The 19285-nt window shown below is 42.9% G+C and overlaps 1 protein-coding gene across 1 annotated transcript; it reads left to right on the top strand.

Moving 5' to 3' along the window:
- Nucleotides 1-12: 12 nt before the first annotated feature.
- bcs1l (BC1 (ubiquinol-cytochrome c reductase) synthesis-like) lies at nucleotides 13-18804 on the top strand. Its single transcript, XM_079254532.1, has 8 exons — nucleotides 13-402; nucleotides 12669-12999; nucleotides 13586-13725; nucleotides 13831-14025; nucleotides 15269-15332; nucleotides 15430-15602; nucleotides 16050-16167; nucleotides 18542-18804. Exons 1-8 carry the CDS (start codon nucleotides 54-56, stop codon nucleotides 18792-18794), a joined length of 1623 nt encoding a protein of 540 aa, XP_079110658.1. The 5' UTR covers nucleotides 13-53; the 3' UTR covers nucleotides 18795-18804.
- The last annotated feature ends 481 nt before the right edge of the window (nucleotides 18805-19285 follow it).

Here is a 19285-nt window from a genome sequence, read left to right as displayed (position 1 = left end):
AGACCACCGGCTTCAGAGTCTCTGAAGACCCCCTGCTCCACCGACACCTCAGGATGGTGCCTCTGCAGGTGTTTGACCACCTGAAACTTCTGCTTGGCTCTGTAGGAGCAGTGGCGGCAGCAGAAAGGCTGCTGCTTGGTGTGGGACAGGAAGTGATGTCGGAGCCCCGCCGGCCACCTGAAGGCCTTCTGGCACAGTCCGCACACGTAGGGGCGGCCGTCACTGTGCTGCCGCTGGTGGGTCTTCAGTATGAAGCTGGTCTTGAATGCTTTGCCACATTTCTCGCAGACATATGGGCGCTCGTCACTGTGCTGCGTGTCCCGGTGTGCACGGAGAGCGTCGGCCCTGTTGGTGCGGTAGCTGCAGTCATCACAGGCGTACGGCTTCTCTCCTGCACACAAAGTGGGGATGTTTCCATTTCATTTTCCCTTTCCAAATCTGAATCAGATACCTGGGGTTTATATGTCTGCAGATAACGAGTACCGATCAGACACCTGTGCTATTTCATTAAGAGGTCTGTTAAATTCATCGCTTTTATAAATTGTATTTATCATGTAAATTGATGTAAGTTGTTACTATTATGCAATGGCCCAGTAAAGATTTAACGGCGCGTGAACATATACATACATACTGTAAATATATAAAAAGCTTGAGCAGGCAGCAGCTGCTAACAGAGAAGAGTGAACAATACCTGCTTTCACATTACTCCATAAAAGTTTTCAATGACATCATAAAATGTAACTACACTTGCTGATAGTTACTTTTACTTTAAATAGAGTTACTAGTGTATATACTATATGTATGTATATATATATATATATATGTATATATATGTATATGTATATATATGTATATGTATATATACACATGTATATATGTATATATATATACATATATATGTATATATACATATATATCTATATGTATATAAATACATCTATACATATATATATGTATATATACATATACATATATACATGTGTATATATACATATATACATGTGTGTGTGTATATATATATATATATATATATATATATATATATATATATATATATATATATATATATATATATATATATATATATATATGTATGTATAGATGTATTTATATACATATAGATATATATGTATATATACATATGGACTACCAGGTTATGACATGGGTTTGCACGTGCCCACAACACGAAACTGTTCCATAATGCCAATGCTAAATATTAACATAATGACTCACTGATCCCATCAAATCATTGTTCAATACTTCAATTATCTAAAGAGCATGATCAGTTATAATGATGGACCAACCTGTGTGTTTGGTCATGTGGTACTTCAGCTGAGTCGCCCATTTGCATTTGTAGCCGCATTCTGGACAAAGATACTTCTTCTCATCCTGGTGGACTCTCATGTGAAGCTTTGAGAAAACAGATATAGAGCACACTTTAGAAATCATTCATTTATTTTTTATTTTCCATCAGAACACCCAAACTTTATTGTAATATTTTAAACTTGTCTTGGTGAGTAGTTGAACTACTTTGTGGAGGTCTTTAATGTTTTTCTTTGAACACTGGTACTGTCCCCCAGTCATTCAAGTATAAAAAGGCTCCTAAAGCAAATGCTGAAGCCGTGTCGTTGCGACAAAACAGATCAATCAAAGCAGAAAGAGAAAAGCAGTAAATAGTTTCTTTAGACACTTTCTGACAAGCTCCCTGTTGCATCTGCACGCCATTTGCTCCCATTTCTTTTATAATGAGCATTTCTTTCAAATTTCTTTTATTATGAACTAAACAAAGCAGTTTAAAACTATTTGAATAAAAGAAAAAATTTTTTGTGGTACTACGCAGAAGTAGTTATGGTGCGTTATAAGGCATTACCTAACTAACCCAAACAATGCCCTAATACCCATCAAACCCAACAGGTACTCACACGGTTCTCACTTCACACAGATTCATTTTTTGATTCAGTCAACGTAGTTAAAACAGTGGAACAAATATGCCGGCTGCCATGTATGTGGAGCCTTGGCAAACAGACCAAAGTGGCTCATTTTAAGAATATAAAAGTGTAACCCTTATTTTATTAAGTGATTAGGTACCATTTGAAACACAGCCTGAAATTACATATTACATTTTTTCTGTAATTTATTTTTTATTTTGTTACTAACTGCATCTTTAAAAACGCATTACGTAACTTTCTGACCATAAAATTCTGCGTCCCGGACTTGTTCGGTGACAGTGTGACATCTATCATGTGTATTTCTACCGCTGCTGAGGTTAAGAAACCGACACTATACAACTTTTACATCTGGGACACTGTGTAATGTTGCAGCAGAGCTTTGCTTCACATTGGCTGTTTTGATTATGCAAAGTCGCTGATTCAGCAAAGAAACACAGGAAGATTAAAAGCAAGAGAAACAAAACAAGCGTCATCGTAAGAATGTCTTTTACTGGCTGGAGAGAGCTAACATTCAGGTAGGATCATAGACTTTATATTAAAAGATGGACGGAGCCTCGGTGACATCACCCATAGGTTTCTGAAGTGCTGAATGGAAGCTCCATGGGCGGTTCCTACCATCGCCATCTTGGCAGGGGCATGCGCGTCGCCTCGCCCGGAAAATACAAATATGGTCAAAGAGGTGGAGCTGAGAGGGGGGTTGTGAGCGTCATGGTGGATGATTGACATAGACTGAACTCCGAGCTGCCTGTAGCTAAGAGCTAACCGAGCTAACTCAGAGATAACAGGAGCTAATCAGCTAAAAGAGGTAAGCGGGCTAAAGCTAAGTCACCTTGTTAAACGGCTCAAAACCACGGTTGTTCTACATTCTTCTTACTTGAAGCGGGAGATCGGATACCTGTCAATCAAAAGGACACGCCCCTAAATGTGCTGAATTTTGAGATTAAATTACTTTTAAATAGGTGAGTTAGAAAAAAAAATTCACTCCCCCCACAGTTGTCATGAAGGTAAACCTGACCTATTAAACCAAAATTTGGATTTTTGAACCAGGCTGTAAACATGTTTATTTCTGCTGTAAAGTTGCTCTTTTTTTAACATGGGAGTCTATGGGGATTCACTGTTTTGCAGCCCCTAGTGGATGAAGGGGGAAACTGCAGTTTCATGCACTTCGCATAGGCTTCACTTTTAACTGCCGGAGGTTGGCGCTTGGGTAGGATGCGAGATGGATGCATAATTATCCATTGATAAGGGGCATATGACGGGCAAATGGCAAAAGTTCTGTAGTGTGTCTTTCGCAAAGGTGGAAATTCCTGGTCCAGTAGGTAAAAGTCCTGCCATGTTTCTGGATCTACCTGTACATTTAGAACAGGTGTTTTCACTAACAGGCTCGTTTACCTGGCAAATAACTCTGCTCATTAAATTCACCTCGTTTGGTGACTGGTCGGAACAGCTGCCTCACAGGACTTTTACTTTTGGACCAGGAATTGCCACCTCTAGTCTTTAGTGAGGTTACCTTCAGCCTGGATGGGTCCGTGCAGGTGTAACTGCACTGCTCACAGCTGTACGGCTTCTCCCCGGTGTGAGTGCGAATGTGCCATGTGATCTTCTGCTTGTTCCTGGTTGAATATTCACAGTCGGTGCATTTGTACAAGCGCTTGCTTCCATGTGAACGGAGGTGCTGCTCCAGCACCAGCTGATGTCGACAAGTGAACTGGCAAGTGCTGCACCTGAGTGGTTTGTCTTCTTGGGATCCCTCCTCGTGCTCGCTCAGGAGATGCTGAGCCAACAGCTGCCTTGTTTTGGTAGCAAAGGAGCACAGCGGACACTGACGGCTCAAGTGGGCTTTCTGGTGAATCTCAAGACTTTCCTTTGTTTCAAAAGACTCCTGGCAGGTTGTGCATTTTACTTGAGGGTGACTGCTCTGCTGATGGGCCTTCAGCGTGACATCGCTGCTACACGTGTAGTCGCACTTTTTGCACGAAAAACAGACCTGAAGCTGGTGCACCCGTTTGCAGTGGTTCCTTAAAGCAATCTCTGAGCTAAACTTGGCGTTGCAATGCGTGCAAACATGCTGCAACTTCCCTGTGTGACACCTGCGCTCGTGTCGCCTGACATCGTCAAGTGCGTAGCCGCTGAACTCGCACTGGGAGCAGAAATGTTTAGGCCGCTTGTCATGGATTCGCATCTTATGTTGACGCAGTTTGGTCACAGCCCCAAAGGTCTTGCCACACTCATCACAAGTGTGACGGCCAATCCCAGTGTGCAGAGACTTGTGCTCCTCCAAGCGATAGCGCCTTGTGGTACTGAAAGGGCAGCAGTGGCAACGGTAAGGTCGAGCACCTTTGTGTTTAAGTGCAATGTGCTGATCCATGCAGCGATCTTGTTTACAACTGAAAGCACAGAGCTGGCAATGCAAACGTTTGGGTTTTCCAACATGGAACTTTTCTTTCTTATGATTGTAAAGGACATGACGAGTCAAAGAAAGTCTAGATTTACCGACAAACAGACAGAAACTGCACTGAACCTCACCAGGCTTCATGCAGCCTTTTGCTTCATGGCTGTGTAAAGCTCTTTTCTGGTTGCACCTGAATGCACAGTTTGGACAACTAAAGAGTTTCTTAGAATTGTCCGCAGGGACTTTAGCAGTAGCCTCTGCAAGGTAATGTCCCCTTTCACTGCCCATTTCCGACACCATCTGATTGACATTTCTACTTGAGACTTCTCTGCAGGTTGAGAGGTGCTGTTTAATTGTTTGTAGCTTGCTTGATGAAAAACTGCACAGCTTGCACTTGAATTTCCCATCTTTTTTGGTGTAAAAGGTCTTTTTTTGTATCGAGTTGTCACCTGATGGTTCTTTTCCAAGCTTAATGTCCCAAAACTGATTTGGCTGAGTGTCACTTTTCTGATGTCCTGCAGTTGATGTAGGGGTGTAAGATGTGGCTACTTTGGGACTTGTATCTTGTGTCAATAAAAGCTCCATCGGATCCGAGCTCCTTCCTTCGTCCACTTGTTTGGGTTCTTCCTGATTTGCAGCAGAGTTCTCCACTGTATGAATAGGTGCATTTGAAATGCCTACAAATGCGTCTGTTTTGTGTGTTACAGCTGGGCATTTCTTTCTCTGATGTCCATCAAGGCCACGTTTCTGTTTGAATTTCACACCACAGGCCTTGCACTCGTATCCTTTTATCCTGCTGTGGCACAAAGCTCGGCGGTGATGCTTCAACGTGGTCTCCTTAGAGGTTACATATGAGCATTTGTCACAGCGATAAACATCTTCAGTTGGCACCACAAGCATCTGCACTCGCCCCTCTAAAACCAAAGCTTCTGCTTGGTCCTTGTCATGCTTCTTCATGGCTCTCAGGCGGATCTCAGATTGTAACGGCTGGTTTGGTTCAAGCAGAAAAGAAGAACGGTTTGATTCAGCATTGTTTTCCATCTCAGATGTCTGAGTTTGACCGCCTAAAGGCTCAACAGTTGTATCATTGAGAGGTGCATAGGTGTCATCTATATCACTTTGTTCACACTCTCTATCGTGCAATGCTACATTATCTTCCTCCGATGAGCTTACAGGTGCAGAAGAGTCTGTCTTGTCTTGAGACAAGTTGGGCTCATGATGGTCAAATGTGGGTAAACTTGCAGAGTTTCTCTCTTCATTTGGTAAAGGTGTGGTTTGGTCATTGCTGGCTGTTACTGTGGTTAACACAAGAGTACAGTACTGCTCAGGACTGCTAACATGTGGACAACCTGAGAAAACCTCATTAATTACTTTCTGGGCAGCAACATTTGATGTCTGTGTTTGATTATCAGCAGCTGCAGATGTGGACTGTTCAGACTGATCAAAATAAAAATCCTGCGTGAACTCAGCAGAGTTCCTCTCCTTCTCTTTCGCTGCATAGTTCTCCAGCCACGCTTTGTCTCCAGGAACATACCCATGGACTTTCCTCTTGTGAAGGAAGAGGCTGATGCTACTGAAAGATGAATAGGCGCAGAGGGCACAGCGAAACTCCTTCAGCTTGGTATGTTTGCAGTTCTCGTGGTTTTGAAGTGCCTGTCGGTAGCTGGTAGTGTACGTGCAGTATTTGCACTTATGCAAAGCAGGCTGTCTCTCCTCCCCAGAATGTTTGGCCAACATGTGATTACGAAGTTCATACTTGCGTTTGCAGGCGTAAGCACAGATCTCACACATAAGTGACTTGGCTTGATGTCGTAACTTATGGCTGTTTAGCTGGTCTATGCGGTGACAACGATATGGGCACTGATCGCAGGAATACCTAGGGAGGAACATGAAAAATTTTGTTATAATATTTAGAGAACAATGCATACAAATTCCTAAAGTTGAGTATAAGGTTATAGCACACATACACAAGCACCCGATGAGCCTGACTGTTCACGTAGTTGCTTGTGCACTGCGCTTCTTACCAGAGGATTCCACTAGGGGGCGCATTAAAAAACTCATACCAGACAGAGCGGCTGCATGTTTAAGAAAATGTTCAACACGGTGACAACAGAAAAAGTCAGTATTTGGTTTGTTTTGAGATCACGGCAGACAAATGGACACCAGCTGTGTCATCGAAAGATCAGCCGCCTGACGCAACAGTTCATGATGACGAAGCTCAGCAGAGACGACAGCATGTTCAGGCCTAATGTGCGCTGGTCGCAGTTTTAAACCAACACACACAATGTTCAACTGCAGAGCAAGCCAACTAGAGGAGACCCATCGCTTCACGACCTTTAAATGGCACTTGATCTGTTTCATTCCTGAGCTCATGTAAGAGTCAGAGACTTTCTGTGAAACGTTAGGATTACTTTTTTGCCAACTCTGCGGGGGGATCCCGAGGCGTTCCCAGGCCAGCCGAGAGATATAATCCCTCCAGCGTGTCCTGGGTCTCCCCTGGGTCTCCCCTGGGGGCTCCTACCAGAGGGACGTGCCTGGAACACCTCACCAGGGAGGCGTCCAGGAGGCATCCTGACCAGATGCCCAGCCACCTCAAGTGGTTCCTCTCGATGCGAAGGAGCAGAGGTTCTACTCTGATCTCCTTCCGGATGACCGAGCTCCTCACCCTATCTCTAAGGGAGAGCCCGGCCACCCTGCAGAGGAAACTCATTTCAGCTGCCTGTATACGAGATCTCGTTCTTTCGGTCACAACCTACAGCTCATGACCATAGGTGAGGGTAGGAACGTAGATCAACAGGTAAATCAAGAGCTTTACCTTCTGGTTCAGCTCCTTCTTCGCCACGACAGACCGGCGCAGAGTCCGCATTACTGCAGATGCCGCACCGATCTGTCTGTCGATCTCACGCTCCATCCTTCCTTCGTCTTTCAAGAAGTTTGGAATCTATTCCTAAAGTCTGCTTAAACACATGACATTTGCCTTTATCTGTGCCTTGCAGACCCAAAAACTAAATCATGACAAAAATCGAACCTAGAATTATATGAGGAGCATCTACTGTGTCTACCTGAGGTCCCCAGCATGCTTCCTCATGTGGACGTTGAGATAGTGCTTCCATTTAGTGACATATCCGCATTCAGCACACATGAAGTTCTTGTCTTCTGAGTGAGTGAGCATGTGTCTGGACAGGTAGGACTCATCTCTGCACCTGAAGTCACACAGGCTACACTTGTGGGGCTTCTCACCTGCAGAGGGAAGTTGGAAACATCAACAGAAGTGACAGCAACAGCTCCATGATCAGCAACTAACGACTGAGTCATCCTCACCACTGTGCATCAGCAGGTGTCGCTTCAGACCACGTTTATGTGAGGTGACGTAACTGCACTGAGAACAGCGGTGGATCTTCTCGTTGGCGTGCAAATGTCCGACGTGCTGCTCAAACTCCACGGGGTTAAACGTGACAAAGGTGCAGAAGTCGCAGCAAAGCTTTTCCTTCCCGGAGTGACCGTGTCGCCGGTGTTGGAGGAAGACCGTTTTATTGGAGCAGAAGAAGTCACACTCTGAGCAGTGGTAGGCCAGATGTGACCGATAATGAGCCTCCATGTCCGCCCTGCTTTTGAAAATCGCATCACAAGCGTGATGACGGCACTCTGCGGCTGTGAATCCGTGCACTTCAGCAGCGTGTTTAATGAGGTCTTTCTGCAGACAGCTCTGGAACGAACAGCCTTCGTGGAAGCAGGGCAGCGGCTTGCTGTCCGACGAGATGTTGTGCGTCTTCATGTGAGCCTTCAGTGCCCTGCTCTGGTGAAATCTCCGCCCGCAGGTTGGACAAACGTAGGTGAGGCTATTTAAGGCAACCTCTGCCTCGTCAGCATGCACGCTGACGAGATGGCGGCATATGGCGTTTTTCTCCACAGCAGAGTACTCACACAAGTGGCAGCGATGGATCTTCTCCCCGGCCTCGCGGAGTCGATGTACACGCAGTTTGCTCTTGCTGGTGAAGAACCGCTTGCAGGTGGGACACTGGAGGCTGGGGTCGGGAAAATGTAAACGAAGATGCTCCTGCAGGTGGGAGCGCATCTTGAAGCAGCGGCGACATTTGGGGCAGGTGTGTGTGCGATAAATATGCTCTGATCCCTCTGCAAGGTACTCTGACAGACAAGAATATACGATTAGGTCCAGAAATATTTGGATAGAAACGCACTTGTCTTGGTTTTAGCTCTGCATGCCGACACATTGGAAGTGAAACTAATCAACTGATATGTAATTAAACTGACTTTCAAATGCATTTGCAACACCTAGAATTAACTTCTAACCTTTCACCTACATGTATGATTACAGCTTAACAAAGGACTAGCCTATGGAGCCCATGAAACTTCATATTCCATGAGAAGCGAGAATTTTTTTCTTGTTCTCGAGGCTCCGAAAAAGAAAATGACGTCATTTTATTCTCGTGGATGTGTTTGAAGCATAGACTGTATATAGAGATGGACGGAGCCTCTGTGACGTCACCCATAGGTTTCTGAAGAGCTGAATTGAAGCTCGGTGGGCGGTTCCTACCATCACCATCTTAGCAGGTTCATGCGTGTCGTCTCACCCAGAAAATACAAATATGGGCAAAGAGGTGGAGCTGAGAGGGGCACATCACGCGAACTCCGAGCTTTTTGTAGCTAAGAGCTAAACGAGCTAACCTGGAGATAACAGGAGCTAACCAGCTAACGGAGGTAAGCGGGCTAAAGCTAAGTCACGTTGTTAACCGGCTAAAAACCACGGTTGTTCTACATTAATCTTAGTTGAAGTGGGAGATTGGGTAGCTGTCAATCAAAAGGACACGCCCCTAAATATGCTTAATTTTGAGATTAAATTACTTTTGAACAGGCAAGTTCGAAAAAAATTCACAGTTGTCATGAAGGTAAACCTGACCTATTAAACCTAAAATGGATTTTTGAACCAGGCTGTAAACATGTTTATTTCTGCTGGGAAGTTGGTCTCTTTAACATGGGAGTCTGTGGGGATTTTCTCTGTTTTGCAGCCCCTAGTGGATGAAGGAGGAACTGCAGTTTTATGCACTTCCACAGAGGCTTCACTTTTAACCGCCAGAGGTTGCCGCTTGATTTGAAGACAGTTCTTGACACACCATACAAAAGCATGAAGTGGACAGTTGCTGCTTCAGCACTTTTGTAGGTACAAGTTAAAGAGATTATTTTAATAAAGCAGGTGGTGGTGAGAAAGTATCCACATTTACAGTGTTCCTCACCGCATGTGGCTCACAGACTCTTGACTTGCGGCTCCTGAAGCAGCCACTAGCTTTAAGTCATAATAATCCTCAACGGTGCAGTTCTCTCCACAAACAAGAGCTGCAGGCTGCTTGCAGAAACTTTGCTGTCCTAACGGCTCTAACTGACCCTGTCAGAGTTGCCAGTTTTGGCTGATTTCAGCTGCACCGAACTCCACCACAGAGCTGCTCCGTCGGTAGCTCTGTATATATAATGAAAAAGAAACACCCACATTCTGGAGGCATTATTGTATTTTCACCATATACTGTTGCATAATAATGCCATTACTCCGTGTAATATTTAGGATATTTAGGACTCCTTGCTAAAAAGCTGAATGTTACTGATTTGGCAACGTAGCAGGATACGTAGCGTGGGAACGCTTTAATTAGGGGGTGGCGGCTCTCTTGTTGAATTAACAGTGAGGATCACTGTTTTGAACACACGGATCCAGTCAGTGTGAAACCTGCCCTGCCGCAAATGGAGTTTCTCATTAAATATCAAATATCCCCACCCTATTGCAGATGATGCTTCTCATCGAGTATGAAGCTTGTTACATCCTTCACTGAAGTGAGTACTTTTCTTGCTCTCAAGCGCACAAAAACATGAAAAAACATGATTTCACATTTAATGAGAAACTCTGTTTGAGGCAGGACGGAAGCAGCAACTGTCCGTTTTATACTTTTCCAAGTTAACCACGGCCACCTCAAATGTCCGACCAATCGTACAACACTTCCTGAAGCCCTACGCGGAGAAAGCCTGATGTGTGGAGAACTGTCTTCAATCATGTCCACGGGAACAAAATGACGACATTTTCTTTGCGGGACCTTGAGAACAAGAACAAAGTTCCTACTTATTGCAGAGTATTTAGCAAGTTTGAATACAGTAGATGAAAAAGAACTTTTTTCTTGGTCTTATCGCCTCAAGAGAAGGAAAAAAGTTTTAGCTTTTCACCATGTATGCAACAAGCTTTAACTGTTTAGTTGTTTTTATGTCGCCTGACTGTTAAACTGAGTTGCCCTTTGAGGATAAATAAAATCGCTGAATTCAACTGAATTGATTTACTTTTGAAATCCTTGAAAAAGTAGCAGTCACATTTTAAAGAACGGCCATTTCTAAACTTTACCTTCAATCTGAACGCCATGAGCAGAAGTTAGAGCTGAAAGTCTGCACTTTAAACTCTTACTGATTATAGAACCGTATCCAATGTGTTTTTGTAAACAGCTACATTAACAAAGTTTTTTTTTTTTTGCGTACCTTTGGATGGCAACGGTGCAACAGCCACTGTTGAAGAGTTGCCTTTTCTATTCCCTTCACTTTCATGCTCTTCTTCAGGCGGGTCTTGTAGTGAAGATGAGTCAAAAGCTGGGATGGATTTCAGGTTTCTTTTCTCCCGCAGAGAAACCTGATGAAGTTTGCCTTCGCTAGTGCATGCTGCTTTGGATGTCTTCCCTATCAACAGAAATAAATGAACAATAAAACCATGTTGTTGCACATTTTGGTTTCCATTTGTGTCTCAGAGATTTGGTCATACCTTGACATTTGCTTGTCAGGTGGTTGTGTGTCAACAAGTGACCATTCAACTCTTTTGCATGTTCAGAAACAAACTGGCAGTGAAAGCAGCCGAATGGTAAATGGCTCTTCCGATGGCTCTCCATCTCATCCTGTGTGAGGAATGATGCTTTACAGCAACGGTAAGTGCAGGAGATGAGATTCAGACCGTGTGTGGATACCAAATGGGCTTGATACTCCAGACGGTCTACGCTGCAGAACTGGCAGTCTTGCTCAGAGCAGGTGAATGGACCTTGGAGGTTGTGATCCCCATGGTTGGTTTTAAAATGATGCTTCAACGCAGCCGTCTTAGAAAATCTCTCATTGCACTGGGAACACTTGTAACAACCTAGCTGTCCTTTACTGGGTGAAGTGGTATGGCTTTTTGGACAGGAGTGGGAAACAAAAGTAAAACTGTCTGGGAAACTCTGTCCACATTTGTCACATGTATTTTCCATGGTCTCCATAATGTCTGTAAAACAAAGAACAAGGACAAGAGATTGAAAGAAAGCTAAAACTGTAGGTTTTTACTGTTAGTGGCTGGTTTTTATTACCAGTTTACATGACATTTTAGGCTTGTATGTAAATCAAGATAGTAAATGTTTATAATGTTGTTGTGAAAATGATTATCTGCACAGTAAACACAATAAAATTCAGATCATATCTAAACTGGTTATTTTGGAATTGGCCCTACCACCCGAGTTTTCACCGTACCTTTTATCCGCTAAACTAAACATCAAAAGTCTCTGTTTCACCGTCCGGCTGCTGTCTGCTTTATATAAACATATTTACTGCTTGTAACTCATATATAACCATCATTTTAGACTTTATGGTAATCGCTAATATCTCACACAATTTTAAACATATTTAATTCATATATGAGTAATAATAATCGGAGGCTAACCGCAGCACCGTTAAAGCTAACTAAGCTAGCTTCTTGCGATTTTTTTCCCGCAAACATTTTGACTTAGTTTCTAATTATTATGACTGCAGTGGTGCAAACTGTTAAAAAGCAAACTATGAAAAACAAATGATTCGTTTAAAGTAGTTTCTACCATAGCTTCCAAGGGGGGAAAAACAACAACATTACACACGGACGAGAAAGCGGAACGAATAATCAGGAGCACTGGCTCCGAGTCGGACTGATTTTCACCAAACACAGAAAGTATAGCAGAGGTCGCTGCATTTGGCGTGACTTGCGTGTGGCATCCACCCGTGGCACACATTTAGCTTAAAGGCAGTTTTATGTTTTTATTCAGGGTTGTGCGGATTGTTCCGCAATAGCAGTGTGAGATGAAGAAAAACATTCAGTGCTATATTTATTATTTAATATCAGCTCCTGTATCTTTGATAGTGGGCGACAGTTGTCATGTGATTGCATGATCTGCAAGGCTTAAGCCTGCAAAGGAGAACTTTTATATTATTTTAACAAAAAGATTGGACTTTAGCATGAATCTCTGAGGGAGTATTTGCCTAAAAGTGAAGCAGAAACCTCTCCGTGGGAGCAGAAGTCATCATCATGCCTCTGTCTGACTTCCTGGACGGCCTGAAGGACAACCCCTACTTCGGTGCTGGTTTCGGTCTGGTTGGGGTCGGGACAGCCTTGGCAGTGGCCAGAAAAGGTGCCCAGGTGGGGATGATCTTCTTCCGCAGGCACTACATGATAACCCTGGAGGTTCCCAGCAGGGATAAAAGTTACCACTGGCTGCTGAGCTGGATCACCAAGCACTCCAGACACACTCAGCACCTGAGCGTGGAGACCTCCTACCTGGCCCACGAGAGTGGACGGATTCACACGCAGTTTGACTTCCACCCAAGCCCTGGAAACCACATCATCTGGTCAGAAAAATTATGGAATTATCTTACTGAGGTGTGGTGGGGATGTGCTTTGTGTGTTAGGGTGGGAAGATCGAATCGAAAAATTAAAAAAAATCTGGATTTTTTTTTTTTGCTTCACAATTTTGAAATCAATTTTTTTTTTTTTTTTTTTTTTTTTTGGTGAAAAAAGATTTTTTTCCCAAATAAATAAAATAAAAAAACTAAAATTTTTGTAATTTTCATTGATCTTTTTACTTGTTTTCTTGAGCATTATAGCAGCAGAATGATGGTCTGGCTACTGAGTTGTTTTTTTCTTATTTAAAATGAAGAAAAATGACGAGCAAAAACAGTTTTAAACTTTTTTTTTTTTTTTTTTTAAATCTACAAAAATCAGCAACATAGACGAATTGTGAGAATCACAATTTTAACCCAAAAAATTGGAATCAAATCATGACAAAAGCTGATGGTCACAGCCCTGCTGTGTATACAGACTTAGTTGTTCAGTCAGACTATAAACTTTGCTTTTCAGAATAATTGTTCAGTGAGTATTGTTTTTTAATCTGATGAAAGCCAAACTTGTGACGTTGTGATGCACCCTGGTCTGCAGGTATGGGAGGAAGTGGATTAGGGTGGAGCGGACTCGGGAAAAGCAGATGGTGGATCTCCACACTGGAACTCCATGGGAGTCCGTCACTTTCACTGCTTTGGGCAGAGACAGGCAAATCTTCTTTAATATCCTACAAGAAGGTACAAGGTTATGCATGCCTGACCAGAAAAATGTCACTTTTTTCATTTGATGTCTGCATTGTGCTCGGCTGCTCGTTCACTGCAGGTGTCAATCATATTTTGCAGCAAGAGAACTGGCGCTGAAGCAGGAGGAAGGACGGACCGTGATGTACACAGCCATGGGCGCCGAGTGGAGGCCCTTTGGGTTTCCACGGCGACGCAGACCCCTCAGTTCTGTGGTTCTGGATACGGGCGTCTCTGAAAGGATCGTGGATGATGTGAAGGAATTCATTGGGAACCCCAAGTGGTACACAGATAGAGGTAAAATATTCTCTGCTTCTTTTCACATGAACATTATAAAGTTGTCACCTCGTAGTGTTTCTTTTATTTACGAGCCAAGTGAACAGTTGTGGTCGTTTTCCTTTGAGGTGGGAAAATCAAATTGTAAAATTGAAAATCTGGATTTTTTGCTTCACAATTTTAGAATCGATTTTTTTTTGTTAAAAATCTTTTTTCTCAAATAATTAAATCTAATCCACTATATATATATTTTTTTTGTAATTTCTATTTTTTTTTATTGATCTTTTTACTTGTCTTCTTTTGCATTTTAGCAGCAGAATGATGGTCTTGTTACTGTGTTGTTTTTTCCTGATTTTAAAAAAAAAAAAAAAGATGAGCAAAAAAAAGTTCTATACCTTTTTTTAGTTTTTAATCTACTAAAATCTGCAATATCAAAGAATGTGAGAATCAAAATTTAAATCATATCGGCACCCAAAAAATCTGAATAGATCGGGACAAAAGCACATCGTCACAGCCCTATTTTCCTTCATCGCAGACAGAATGAAAGCAGATAATTAAGACTTCATCTTTTTAAATATGCATTTCAGCAGTGGAGCAGATCCCAAAACAGTTGGGACAGTTAAACTTTTCACTTTTGTTTTTTTAAAACTTTATTTTTCTTGAAGTCATTATGTATTTTACAAAAGAAAAAACATACGAAAAGAACACAAATAAACAAACTGGTGTTTAAGAGGGGTACTTAAATAAAAAAAAAAAAAGTATGGACAAGTGAAACACCCAACAACAGAGGGGGTAAAAAAAAAGAGAGAAGGTATAATACTTCCTTCAAGGGTTTCCCCTGTCTCTTAGATATGTTTCCCATTTTTCCCAAAGGGTTTCACCTTTTTCTTTTTGGCGTCTCAAGTTAAAAGTCAAGCGTTCCATATTATAAATATTATTAACTATGGCCATATACTGTTTTATAGTAGGTGGGTCCTAGCTAAGCCAAAGCTTAGTTATAGCTTATTTGCTCGCTGTCATAAAGATTTTTAAGGGATATTTATCTGCTGTGGACAAGTTTTAATCTATATTTCTTAAATAAAAAGATCCACATGTAAATTTTATGTCAAAACAAAGGACATTTTTAATCATCCCAAAAAGGGTTAAGGAGAGAGAATAACTTTTACCACTTATTGATGTTGTATCAAATGTTTCAGGAGTGAAATAACATATTTGTGCGACAGTACAAACTGATCTGGTTAAAAGTGTCTGGTTGTGTTGCCAGGTATTCCCTACAGGAGAGGATATCTGCTGTACGGTCCTCCAGGATGTGGGAAGAGCAGCTTTATGTAAGCCGCTACATCAGTCTGAATGGGACGTGGTTTCCGTTTTGTGCACGCGCAGCTTTCAGGCGACTTTCCTGTCGGTTTGGTTCCTGTGTTTCAGCACTGCGCTGGCCGGTGAGCTCGGCTACAGCATCTGTCTGATGAGTCTAAGCGACCGGACGCTTTCGGATGACCGTCTGAACCACCTCCTCAGCGTGGCGCCGCAGCAGAGCATCATTCTGCTGGAGGACGTAGACGCTGCTTTTGTGAGCCGAGAACTCCTTCCCACTGAAAGTAAGCAGCATCCAGGACGGCTGGTTTTACGCTTCGGCCAAAAGTTAGAACGCATCTATATTAGAATAAATCCCTGTTAACACTTTAACGTTCACACTGACACAAAGACTAGAGAAAAATGTGTTTTTCTGTTTGTTTTGGACAAGAATAAACTAAATAAATGTTTTTATAGTAAATGGTTGAGATGTTAAAAAGAAGACGTTAATAACAGTGAAACAGTAGTGTTGTAAACAAACTGTTTGGCGTTTTCACGCCCGAATCAGAGAAGCTCAGGCTGCTTTATTTCCACCATTTAATGCAAATTTACCTCCTCTGGTAGAGCCGGACCTTAAAGGGTTAAAGGACGTTCTGGGGTTCAGAAAAGGTTGAATTTCAGCAGTGAGGAAACCTGGAAGGTTTCTTTGTGGTTGGATTTGAACCCTAAGATGGCTCTTTTCCACCCTTCAGACCCTCTGGCCTACCAGGGAATGGGAAGACTGACCTTCAGCGGACTGCTGAACTCACTGGATGGAGTGGCTTCCTCCGAGGCCAGAATCGTTTTTATGACCACCAACTTCATCGACAGGTACAGTTGGAGGACAGTTATAACACACTACAGGGTCAAACTGAGGTTTTAATGCAGTATTATTTTATCCTCGTGACCACAAAGAGACAACGCAGCAGCTCCCTAACCCAGTTCCTCTCATAGCAACGGGTTTTCCTGGAGTGGAAGGAGGGATGACGTTCCATCCTCCTCTGTTCCCTGCAGTGCGCCTGATTGCTTGTCTGCAGGTTCGCATGCTGCAGGGGAACAACATCATGACATCACGCTGCGCTGTCCAGGAAAGATTTAAGCTTTTATTTTACAGTTCAGTCGTCTGATATGTCGAAGCTTCAGACTTTCTTCCATTTCCAGCCTCGTAAATGAAAACATGGAAATGTTGGAGACCAGAACGACTCGGTGTGTGGATGGTGAAAGTTCGGACCTTCATGACAAACCCTGTATCGGTTCTGCTCATGAAAGTTTGTAGTTTAGTGTAGGGCTGCAGGATTCTGGAAAAAATGAGATAATTTTGTTAGAATTGAGATCACAATTCTCTCAGGATTTATTTCCAATATAAATATTTATTGCACGTATTACCGGCACATTAACTTTGCTGACACTGAACATAAAACAATAAACGTCTCTCATGTCTTCTCTTACACACACATCCTCTGAATAAATTTAATATTAACATTTTTTAACAATATTTTTTCTGTGATGAGAGGTCGATATGTTTATTAAAATATAAACAACAGGAGGGTTGGACATCTAGCTAGAAATCTCACACAGCAGTCCTTTGGTTAAATTTGATATTCTGACATTTAACAATTTATGCAACGTGGGTCTAAAGATGTTCAAAATCTACTTTTTTTTTTTAAAAGTGATATCCCGTTTCAATAAAAAAAAAAAAAAAAAAACCAACAGAAAAGAGTTTATTCATCGTACTAAACATATTTAGAGTTGTTTAGTGTTTTATTGTGTTTTAGTGTAAACGAAACCCGACCAGATGTTTTATTCTATTCTGGTTTCCTCGTCTTCATCACATCCAGCAGACAGTAGAACAGACAGAAAGACGACCTGCAAGAAAATAATAAAAAGAGCCTGGATATCCGACTGAAGTGTGACTCAAGTCTCCGTCTGTGGTACTGGGCAGCCATCGCTCAGCGCTGATTCATGGACCAGTTACTTGTATGTAACCATCAGCTGGTCAGAGCTTCGTCACGCCACGGCGACATGCTCCCAAAACCCTGCAGGTGTGCGTTTAAAGGCTCCTGAACACTAAAAGTAACGGCATGTGGACACGACACTGCTGGCAACATGACGTTAGGTAACACTGAACACCTGCGGCAGGGGGAGGGGGGGATGTGCAAAGCGTGGGTGAATAACCAGATCTGCCCATCGCTTGTCTCTGCAGCTGCTCTGTGGAAATGGCTTCACGTGGGACGTGCTGTGGAATTTTCCAAATATCTTGTTATATTATAAAAAGCAGTTTAAGATCCAGTAACCACAGCAACCAGAGCGGTAACACAGGTGCAACGTAGCATGACTGATATCAGCTGAAAGCGACCACAGTTCCTTCTCACCGTGTGCACATTCAGAAACAATCTCACAGGAATTTAAACTCTGTAAATGAAGACGTTTCTGTAACATCTTCATACATTTCAGTAGAAACGCCGCCGCATCGAGTCACGGCTGAAAACTGTGTCTCATCATCATATGTTAGTCATTCAGAGTAAATATGGCAGCTTTTTTTTCCCCATATTTTTGGCTTCCTCGTATCTGTCAGAGTTGTTGCATCAACACGCTCCAGCCGGGTCTCGTAGGTCTTCTTCTAAACTATTACTTCAGATTAAAATCCAGGGGTGATGGAGCTTTTTCTGTTGCTGCTCCTAAGATATGGAACAGCCTTCCCTTCACATCAGAGCTGCTCAATCTGGCTCTGATTTTAAGTCTGTCCATAAAACCCACCTCTTTGTGCTGCATTTGGTTACCTGAGCTTTTTCTTGTGTATTTTCATTTTTACTTTTATTTTAGATTTTTGTTTTGTGTCCAGATTTTATTATCTTTTTTCAATGTGGCATGTTTAATTTTAAATTGTGAAGTGTTGTTTTATTGTTCAGCCCTTTGGGCAGCTGCTGCTGTAGAAATGTTCTATAGAAATAAACTTGAGCCTTTTTTCCACTCAGAGCATCATCCTTGTGTTTACCACCTGCGTAGCACCAAACCACTCAGCTGTTGGTGGTTGGGAACGTTTTCTGCTCATCTTCTCACAGCAACAGTTTGTTTTTGTCTCTTTTTGCTACTTTAGCATCACAAGGAAAGAGGATTTAAATGAAAGCAGTGTCTGTTCCTTCGTCTGTCCAGGAATATTTCCGCTACATGACCCTCCTCTCTGACCTGTGATCTCTGCTCACAGGTTAGACCCGGCGCTCATCCGACCCGGCCGCATCGATCTGAAGCAGTACATCGGACACTGCACCCACTTCCAGCTCACCCAGATGTTCCAGAGGTTCTACCCGGACGAGCCCGCCTCTGAAGGAGAGCGGTTTGCAGCGTGTGCCTTAGCCGCCCACTCTGAGATCAGCGCTGCTCAGGTGCAAGGACACTTTCTGCTCCACAAGCTGGATCCTGCAGGGTCCATAGACAATGTTGCCCAGATGAAAGGATGACAGCCTGGAAACGAACCAAAGGCTGCTGACTAAATAAAGACGAATGTGAAGAAGATGCTGTGTTTTCTTGTGCTGACTGAGGTCAGATTTGGCCCGATGAATTGGTGCGAAGCTCCGTGTTAGAAACGATTAGCGATAAGAGCGTCCAGGTCTGGAGGGGATTTACTGGCATGTCGCTGAGCTTTAGACGCAGAAGCAGCCAGCTCAGATGCTTTCATCCAAAGCGACTTACATACACACTCATAACCCGATAGACACACATCAGGGGGCAACTTAGGGTTCAGAGTCTTGTCCAAGGACACTTCACACAGTCAGGGGAAGCCTGGACTTCCAGTTTCAAGCCGTCTGCTCTTCCTGCTGACCTACAGCCGGACAAGAGGAATCTACCAGAGCAGTGTAAACTAGTTTCAGGTGGATAAACACGCGGACGTTTCACTAATCAGACCCTAACCCTAGTTTGCACTGACTGGACAGTCCCCATAGTCCGCTCG

The sequence above is a fragment of the Telmatherina bonti genome, assembly GCF_933228915.1.
Source record: "Telmatherina bonti genome assembly, chromosome: 15".
Taxonomy (NCBI): Eukaryota; Metazoa; Chordata; class Actinopteri; order Atheriniformes; family Telmatherinidae; genus Telmatherina; species Telmatherina bonti.
Note: the sequence above shows the minus strand (reverse complement) of the source record. Positions and strands in the feature narration are given on the sequence as shown.